At 59.5% G+C, this 9,905-nt stretch overlaps 1 protein-coding gene across 1 annotated transcript; it reads left to right on the forward strand.

Annotated features, from left to right (window-relative positions):
• Positions 1-739: 739 nt before the first annotated feature.
• EFNB3 (ephrin B3) lies at positions 740-7,153 on the forward strand. The gene is made up of 5 exons (XM_002718787.5): positions 740-1,626; positions 3,801-4,093; positions 4,229-4,321; positions 4,431-4,538; positions 4,974-7,153. The coding sequence occupies exons 1-5, from the start codon at positions 1,505-1,507 to the stop codon at positions 5,381-5,383; spliced, it is 1,026 nt and encodes a 341-aa protein (XP_002718833.1). The 5' UTR covers positions 740-1,504; the 3' UTR covers positions 5,384-7,153.
• Positions 7,154-9,905: the final 2,752 nt, after the last annotated feature.

Genomic DNA, 9,905 nt, shown 5'->3' on the forward strand with positions numbered 1-9,905 from the left:
AGTAAAGGTGCTGAAAAATACAGACGTCATGTTCAGCATTCGCGTTAGATGCAAGACAAGGGCAGAGGGGCTTAGTCATGGGGCTGCCGGCGCCGGTCTCCTGGTGTCTCCCTGGGCTCCGTCTTTTGGGGGGGGGGTGTTGTTGGAAGCAGTGACTCCTCCCTCTGCCCCCCCCCACACCTTGCCACACAGAGAAGGGGGCGCTTCGAAGAGACTGGCGGCCGAGAGGTGATTTGGGACCTGTGGGGGCTTGAGAGGAATGTCGCCCTGCCCAGAGGTGCTGAAAGCCAGGGTTCTTACACCCACAAAGGCAACGCCTCCCTTCCCCCAGGATAATTGGAAACAGCCCTGCCGCCGGGCTGTAGGTACTGCCTTCCCTCCCCCAGCCTCACTTCTCCCCACAACCGCCTGAGAAGGGCCCAAGTTCACCCCTACATCGCGTGCCTTTCACCCAGCCCTCAGAGAACAGTAAAGAGCCCGGGAGGCCGGCGTCGGTTTCCGGCGCCTGCATCCCACTCTCCCCGTGTGACCTTGGGCAAGTCAAGGGGGCTCCCGTGAGCCTCGGTTTCTCCATCCTTGGCATGGGATCCCTGGCGCTGCCCCTCCCGCCTCACACAGTCACACAGGTGATCCAACGACAGACCAACTCAGCCGCACTTTGTCAAGTGCCAAGCCTTCAAGGTTATTATTATTCTCTAAAGACCTCCCGGGAGCAGCGGTGTTGTTTTGGGATGGACGAGGAGGAGGAGGTTCGCGGGAGAGAAGGGGTGGGTTCCGCAGGGGTGGAGAGGGCGAGAGCCTTTCCGGATTCGAGAGAGGAAGATTCCAACCCCCGGGCGATCCGAGGGCAGCAGGGAGACGGGCAGACGCTGGGCCAGAGACGCAGACTCGCAGAGACAAAGGGGGCGTGAGAGACCGCGCCAGGGCGTGAGGCGGGGCGGCGGCCGCGGCGGGCGGGAGGTGCGCGAGGTGAGGGAGGTGTGGGGGGCGTGGGCCCGGGATGCTGCCGCCCGCTCCGGCTCGAGCTCCAGCTCCAGTTTTTCCCTCCACCATCCTCTCCCCCTCCCCGCCTCTCCTTTAACTCCCCCCTCCTGGGCTCGGGACTGGTTTCCTCCCTTAGCCCGCTGCCCTCAATCCCGGCGAGGCTGGGGCTCCGGCGCGGCGCCCCCTTCCTCGCTCCGTCTTCCCGCACCCCATGCCGCCTCCGCCCGGCCCCCGGCTGCCCCAGTCCCCCACTTAGGCCAGCGCACAGATCCCGGGGTGCTGGCGCGTGGGCCGGGGGCGCGTCGGGCGCCTGCAGACGCCCCTGGAAGGGCTCCTGTGGGGCTGAGCGCTCCGCAGAGGGGGTGCGGGCAGAGCAGAAAGCGGGTCCGCGTGGGAGCGGTGGGGGGGCATCGGCCACCAGGGTGGCCGGGGCTGAATAGCCAGGCAGCCCAGGCAGTCGCCCCCGGGGTGAGCGACTTTAGGGGAGTTGGTGCCCCGCCCCCCAGGCCTTGGCGGGGTCATGGGGGCCCCCCATTCTGGGCCGGGGGGCGTGAGATTCGGGGCCCTGCTGCTGCTGGGGTGTTTGGGGCTGGTGTCTGGGCTCAGCCTGGAGCCTGTCTACTGGAACTCGGCGAATAAGAGGTGAGTGGTCTGGGGCTGGGGAGACCCCAGGCTCTGTGACGGGCCAGGGGGTATGGAGGCTTGGGGGGCTTGGGGGCGGGGTTCTCTGAGCCTAGAGGAGGCTGGAGGGAAGGAGCTGGGGGCTTGATGGGAGGTGATGGGTGGCTGGAGAGGTGATCTTTGTGGCCAGACTCCTGGGTCCCATACAGAGCTGGAGGTGGGTGGTGATACCCATGTGCTAGGAGTTTGGACACCCCAAGGGGGCAAGGATGGGAAAGTTTATGGGTAGCGGGAGGCAGCGGCGTGGTTATTTGGATCTGTGGGAGACCTGTGTCAGGCGGGGGGCTGGGCTTGGAGGGAGCCTGGTTAATGTCAGCTCTCAGGAGAGAGCCGCTGAGTAGGTGCTGCTGAGGGGAAGGCAGGCTGCTCCCTCCCCAGCGGGGACTGGGTGTTGCAGGCGGGAGGGAAGGGGGCTCAGCCGGGGGACTCTGGGGACCACGTCCCCAAGGCTCCTGAAGTTCTTCACAGCCTGTCTCCCAACTCTTGCCCACAGCCAGGGGGGCCATGAACCCTTGGCTGCATGGTTTTTGCCTTCCTGGCTTGGGGACTGCTTTCTGGCAGGAGCTGGGAGACCCCTGAAACCTCCTCCTTTTCCCCTCTGCATCTGGAGTTCTGAGCACTCCACCGCCCCCTCCCCCAGCTCTGCTACAAACTCTTCCATCAGACCCTCTGTTCCGTGGCATGCTTGCTTTGCTCTGAAAAGAGGCCAAGGGTCAGATGAAACTTCAAGCCACACAGTGGGTGGGGGGTGGGCGCGAACAGGACCTTTGGGAGGTCATCTGGGTCCCTTGCCTCCGTGCAGTTCCTATTCCCCTTAGCAAAAGAGTTCTGTGTCTGGAAAAACTTCCTATTTCCCTGGGGAGCATGTGTGAGGCCAGGGGAAGGAGATGGGTTTGGGAGCTCTTCAGCTGCTTGGTCTCGACCTTGCTTCTGCTGTTCTGGGCTGTGTGGCCTTGAGCATGTCACCTAACCTTTCTGAGTTTGCATCCTCAGTCCCTGCAGCTGTTGGGAGGATTCAAGGTAAGGCGTAGGCCCAGAGTATACACTCATTACAGGAGAGTTAGGATTGCTGCTCTCCTCTTACTTTCCAGCCTCGCACTCTGCCCCATCCAGCATTCCTCCCTTCCTCCCCTATCTCTTTGAATATAATCTCACTGCCTTTTCTATGCTCAATCTCCCACCCGCCAACTCCCAGCCACAGTTTGAGTCTCAGGTGTGGATTGAGGACATAAATTAGGCTTATTCTGACAGGTTGGATAAAAGGGAGTTTAGGGTGTCCTGGGTGGGAGGGAGTGGGTCATTTGGCAGTCTGGAAAAATGCCAAACACAGACTCATGGGAGCCATGCTGGCATCTGTCTCAGCTGGGAATGCATAAGGAGAGGCTGCAGTGGTTGGCAACTTGTGACCCTGCTGGGCCAGTGGGTGCCTGGCGTGGTGACCCAGGGGGTGTGCGGCTTTGTCAGTCATGGTTGGAAAAGCCAATTTCTTCAATTCCAAAGCAATGGAGCACTTCCCCCAGGACATCTAGGGTTGGGGAGGGAGGGGGCAGAGCAGGGCAATGATCCGGGCAGCTGGCCCCCCACCCTGATTTTCATTAGTCCTACTTAGGGCCGTTGCTAAACCAGGCATTTGCTGCCTGTCACACTCCTTGGCTAACTTGGGACACATGTGTACAGCACCCTCCACGCCCCCTTTCCAGCCCCGCCCCTTTTGCCCTGAAATCCCTAAAATTTCGCTGCTGGCCTGGATGAGGGGAGGCTCTGCCCCATGGTCGACTGCCATGGAATAGTGAAATCACCTGGGAGGGGTGGGCTGTGTGGTTCCAGAGAGGCCAGCTCCTTGGTAACTGGCATCCTGTTGCCATGGCAACGGCGCTGGTGATGGAGCGGGAGATGGCAGTGTGCATGTGGTGAGGGCGGGCTGAAGAGTGCATTTGGGCACACCAAGGGGCAGGAGACCTCTGAGCCTGGCTTCCTGCTGTTTCTAATGTGAGCTCGCAGAGTCCTTGGTGCCTGCTCTGTAAGAACACACTTTTCCACCCAGACAAAGGCGGGCAGGGGCAGAGAACTGCTGTCCTGGGGGCCAGACCCCTGCTGTCTCCTCCTCCTTGCCCACCTCGCCCTCTTCTCCGTAGGTTCCAGGCGGAGGGTGGCTACGTGCTCTACCCCCAGATCGGGGACCGACTAGACCTGCTCTGCCCCCGGGCCCGGCCTCCTGGCCCTCACTCCTCTCCTAATTATGAGTTCTACAAGCTGTACCTGGTCGGGGGTGCCCAGGGCCGGCGCTGCGAGGCACCCCCTGCCCCAAACCTCCTTCTCACTTGCGATCGACCTGACCTGGATCTCCGTTTCACCATCAAGTTCCAGGAGTACAGCCCTAACCTCTGGGGCCACGAGTTCCGCTCCCACCACGATTACTACATAATTGGTACCGCCGGGCAGGGGGCAGGGGCAAGTGGGGAGCTGCTCCCCAACTTGAGGGTGGGTCAGGGTAGGGGGAGACCAGGGGCAGAACTGGGGCTAGGCCCTGCGTGCCAATCTTGCCCTCTGTGTTCTCTCCCAGCCACGTCGGATGGGACCCGAGAAGGCCTGGAGAGCTTGCAGGGGGGCGTGTGCCTAACCAGAGGCATGAAGGTGCTTCTCCGAGTGGGACAAAGTGAGTGGGGCGGGGGCACCTCTGGGAGTGGAAGAGTTTGGGCCGTGCCATCATGGTCAGGACTCAGTTGTCTCAGCCCATGTCTCTCTCCGATCTTTCTTGTCTCCAGGTCCCCGAGGAGGAGCTGCACCCCGAAAGCCTGTGTCTGAAATGCCCATGGAGAGAGACCGAGGGGCAGCCCACAGCCTGGAGCCCGGGAAGGAGAACGCAGTGCCAGGTAGGAGCCCTGGGGGTCGGCAGCTCTCTGCCTTCCCCACCTCCCTCTGCGCTCAGACCCCAGCTGCCCGGCCTTCAACCTCTCCCTCCCTCTTCAGTTTTGGGGGCGGTGATACAGGAAAGAGGAGAGGAGAGGATGGGAGGGTGGGAAGGGAATGGAAGCCAAATGAGGAAAAGACTCAATTAGAACTAATTAGCCAAGTCAGCGCTTCAATCAGTGCTGTCAGAGAAGTGGGGAGGACGGCGTGGCAGGGAGCTGAAGGGCTGGACACCTGGATTCTGAGCCGGCTTCTAGGGGAGGGGAGGCGGGGGTCTCCCTCAGGGCCAGGGCATTGCTGGGGAAGCCCGCGGGGACCCCCAGGGCTGGGTGTTCCAGATGCCCAGGTGGCTCCTTCAGCCCCTCCCCCTCTTTCCTCCTTCACCCCTTCCCTGCCAGGTGACCCCACCAGCAATGCAACCTCCCGGGGTGCTGAAGGCCCCCTGCCCCCTCCCAGCATGCCCGCTGTGGCCGGGGCAGCAGGGGGGCTGGCGCTGCTCTTGCTGGGCGTGGCAGGGGCTGGGGGTGCCATGTGCTGGCGGAGACGGCGGGCCAAGCCTTCGGAGAGTCGCCACCCTGGGCCCGGCTCCTTCGGGAGGGGAGGGTCTCTGGGCTTGGGGGGCGGAGGCGGGCTGGGACCCCGGGAGGCTGAGCCTGGGGAGCTAGGGATAGCTCTGCGGGGTGGTGGGGCTGCAGATCCCCCCTTCTGTCCCCACTATGAGAAGGTGAGTGGCGACTATGGGCATCCTGTGTATATCGTGCAGGATGGGCCCCCGCAGAGCCCCCCGAACATCTACTACAAGGTATGAGGGCGCCTCCCGCCTAGCTCTCCTGAATCTGGCCCCTTGTCGAGTGCTCCTGAGTTGACTTAAAGGTTTCAGGGACACCGCCAGCATCCCCTCGGCCCCTCTGCCCCGCCGGCTCCTCTCCTTTTTCTGGCTGTTGCCCTTTTCTCCACGTGTAGGATTCCAGAGATTTCCACGGCACCCCTCCTGCCCTCCCGATTAGCCATGGGCGCCCCCTCTGTCTCCATGTCCCCTGGGAGGAGGCACAGGCTCAGCCTCCTCTGTGACTGTGACCCCGGTGTCCTTGCCCCCCACCCCAAGCTAAAGTGGGGGAACAGTCTGTCTTTTGGTTGGCACCTCTCTCCTTCTGCCTCTCACTGTTGTTTCTCTTCTCTCTGTGTCTTATTCTTTCTCTCTCTTCTGTCTTTAGGTCTGTTCCTCTCCCTAGCATCTCCTCCCTACACCTCCTCTTGCCCTCTTGGCTTCTTATCCTCTCCCGTCTCCTGGGTGGGGGCATCACAACATCTCTCCCCTTAGCTCTCGGCCCTCCTCTGACCTCGCATACCAACCACTCCTCAGCCCGCTGTAAATGGGGGCTTCTGGGGAAGGCTTTGGCACTCCACCCCAGCTCAGGGCACGGGCAGCAGGGCCTCCTTCTCTGCCCTGGCCCAGGCCTCTACGTACTTTCTCCAGCCATTTGGGGTGGTTGGGTCATGACAGCTACTATGAGAAGAAGTGTCCTGTTTTGTCCAGTGGCCAATGGCGAGATAAGAGCTGTCTGGGACATGTGTGGACTCGGTCTGATGCTGAATGGGCTACTTGGGACAGGAAGTGACCTGCTCCAGACAAGAAGTGGCCAGGCCTGCACAGAAATGGCCTGGGAAGTGGCAGAAGCAGTGCAGCGGGAACTGGAAGTGCCTTCGTCCAGGACAGGAAGTAGCACTTCTGAAATAGGAAGTGGTCTGGCTGGAACTCCAAGTGGCTTAGTGTGGGGTTGGGGGTGGGTGGGAGGTGGATGGTTCTTACCCTGTGGGGAAGAGGGCAGGAGAACTTCCTGTCTCAGGAGGAAGCTGGAGCTTGCTGTCAGAGGAAGGGGGTGGACTGAGGAGGACTCTCCTAGTGTTCAGTGGTACTTCCCAGGACCTCCCTTCCCTGGACTCTGTGTGGATTCTGGGACAGCTGAGATGACTGCCGTCTGCAGTGGCAGGCCCGATGCGTCTTGTTTTTCCCTTTCCGTCTCCCAGTATAATCTGTGTGAATCAACAGGCTACCCCAAGAACCTGTGTGTTCTCCTCAATGACCCAGATGGCTGTCTCGTTCATCCCGTTCTCCATTTCTACTCCCTCCGAACTCAACACAGCTTCCTTGTTAGTGACCGGAATGGTGGCCTACTGACTGGTCTGGCTGACAGTGGTTCTTAGCAACAGCCGCTGTTTCCATAGTGACCAGCGGATACCTCTTCCTGCCCTCTAGTGCACCACTGGGTGTGTTGCCTCAGTTTCTTCCCAGCTCGGTTTTGTTAGATCAAAACTGCCCGTGGGCACCAAGTTGGCCACCTCAATCACCAGCCAAGATGGTTGCTTTGTCCACCAGTGGCCACGTCATCTCTTTGGTGCCGTAGTGCCAGCTCCTTCCTGATTTTTCTGATTGCTCCTTCCAGAGAACAGGAAGTTGATACTGCCATGGGGGAGGTGGCGGGGTATGGCCGTCGCCTCGATAGTTTTATTGTAAAAGGGAAATTTGAACAACAAAAACAAAAAAAAATAAAATAAAAAACTTCAAAAGTTGACAAGAAGGCTGGAAAATGACTGGACGTGAAACTGCGGGTTCGAGTGACTCCCAAGCCGAGGGCTGGATCTCACGTGCCGCCACTGAGGGGAATGGGTAGAGAGAGGGTTGGCTTGGAGAGGGGAGGTGGGTGGTAGGTACGTGGGGAGGGAGTCATGGGCTGGGGAAGAAGGCTGAGAAAGCGGCCGCCTGCAGGGGAGCAAGAGGGAGCCAGGCTGGTGTGTGTGTGTGTGTGTGTGTGCGCGTGCTGCCACTCACTCAGAGGGGGAGGTCCGAGGGTATCCATGCACACGCGGGGAGTGTGTTGCTGTTGCTAACACAGGCAAGTCACCGCAGGGAACACAGTGGCCAGACATGCATGGTCACAGCCTAGCATCTTTTCCCCGCCATGCCTAACTAGGGTGCTTCTGACTTGGGGAGTTTTGCTTTGGGAGACTGACAGGGGGAGAAGGGGTGGGGCCTGTGTCCGGGCTCCCTGTCTACCCAGAACTCAGGCTCTTCTGCCCTAAAACACCCAGGTGCCCAGCCCCCTAGGCTCAGCCCCCTTCTCCGGCCACAAAAGCAGCCGTCAGGAGCATCACTGGAGCGAGTCAGCAGGGGTCACAACCTCTGCCCTCCCTGTCCCTCCCCTGACTTTAGGTCCCCTCCTGCTGTCTCCCATCTGCCTGGAGGTCAAGGGGTCCCCCTTCCCCTCCTCTGTCCAGGGGTACCCCCTGCTCCTCCTCCTGTCTGAGCAGGATGCCTGGGTCCTGAGAGGTGCAGGCACTGCTGGAGGGGAGTTGAAAGCAGGCAGGCCAGGTGCTGGGCTGCCTGGAATTCACTGCTGCCTCTGAGCCCACACTGGAGCTGCCCGAGGGGGGTGGGAGGGCTGGTCCCTGCCCCTTAGTGGGGGTTGGTTGTCTTGGCAACATCCCCTTCTCCACACAATGGGAAGCCCCCCTCAGCCTCCCGCGTGGATGGAGCCGACAGCCCCATCGCTGGCTATCAGCCTCAGGGACTTGGCAACCGTCACTATGGCAACCAGAGCCCAGCAACAGGGCCCACTGAGAAAGGGAGGGGTCCAAGACTGGGGCAGGGCTGTGTGTGTGAGGGGGCAAGGGAGTGGAGGGAGACAACTCCCCCTGCACATGCAGAGGCACAGGTGGAGAGACAGGAGGGAAAAGAAGTGTAGATAAATACTCTGACAGCTCTTCACCACAGCAGCCAAGACATCAGAACAAGCCGAGAGACAGGACACCTGGGGATGGATGCACAGCTGGGGAGAGCAGCAGCACACACTGCTCGGTGCCCTGGGACACGCCCCTTCGGAGTACTAGGCTCCACGGGCTCCCTACCAACCCTGACCAGAGCAACCTGAGATCTGCAGCCTTCCACATGTCCAAGGACACTTGTGTGTGTTCTGAGCTAGGTGACTGCCAGGCAGAGCCTCGCCGTCCTGTTTGCTTTCTGTGTAAAAAATACACAAACACACTCGGAGGGTAACAGCTACAACAGAAACAGAGGGGCAGAGGACCCCCATTTGTTCATCATTCATACATTGTCAGGATCCTGTTGAATGTCAGTTTCAAGACACTGGGAGTTTGTGGTGCACAAGGCAAAATCGCCGCTTTCATCAAGTCTACATTTTGGTGGGGAAAATCACAATACAATTTCAGGTGGTTAGGCTTGCACCGTGGCTCAATAGGCTAATCCTCCGCCTGCGGCGCTGGCACACCGGGTTCCAGTCCCAGTCGGGGCGCTGGATTCTGTCCCAGTTGCTCCTCTTCTAGTCCAGCTCTCTGCTGTGGCCCAGGAGTGCAATGGAGGATGGCCCAAGTGCTTGGGCCCTGTACCCGCATGGGAGACCAGGAGGAAGCACCTGGTTCCTGGCTTTGGATCAGTGCATTGCACCAGCCGCAGCCCGCCGGCCACAGCGGCCATTGGAGGGTGAACCAATGGAAAATGAAGACCTTTCTCTGTCTCTCTCACTGTCCACTCTGCATGTCAAAAAAAATTCAGGTGGTTAGGTAAAGAATACAGGGGCAGGATGGGAAGTGAGGAGACCAGGAGGGTGCCTCTGAAATAATCAGGACCCGGATAACAGGAATAAGCGGTGCATGGTGGGGGATGGCATCCCAGGCAGGAAGAACAGCAGGTAAGAAGGCAGAGGTGAAATCTTGGAGTGTTTCAGAATAGCACATTCATTCCAGATGTGTTCTGTTCTTTCCTCGATTCAGCCTTGTAGGGGACTGAGTCACTTAGGGTCTAGAACCCACATTTAGGGAGTTGTTGTAATGGGGTCTTCCATTCCCTCTTTTTAAATTTTTTTTTTACTTATTTTTATTTTATTTGAAACCAGGGGAAGAGAGGGAACCATCTACTGGTTCCTACCCCAAGTACCTGCAGAAGCTGGGGCTGAGCTAGACTGAAGCCAGAAGCCCCGGTCTCACTCTGGGTCTCCCATGTGGGTGGGAGGGACCCAGTGTATGCTGTCACTGCTGCCTCCTAGGGTGCACATTAGCAGGAAGCTGGAACAGGAAGCAGAGCCGGGACTTGAACCCAGACACTCTGATGTGGGTTGTGGGTTTCCCTAGCAGCGTCTTAACCGCTGTGCTGGATGTCTGCCCGTTTCCCTTGTTTATGTATCTGGGAGCTGCGTTTTCCTCAACAAAGTTTTGAGCTCTAGGAGAGCAGGGATGATGCGCTGAGCTCTTGGAGGGTGTGACAGCTTTGGGCAGAGTCCAGAGCAGAAATAAAAGAACTAAGAGGGTTGGGAACC

Source organism: Oryctolagus cuniculus, chromosome 17, assembly GCF_964237555.1.
Source record: "Oryctolagus cuniculus chromosome 17, mOryCun1.1, whole genome shotgun sequence".
Lineage (NCBI taxonomy): Eukaryota > Metazoa > Chordata > Mammalia > Lagomorpha > Leporidae > Oryctolagus > Oryctolagus cuniculus.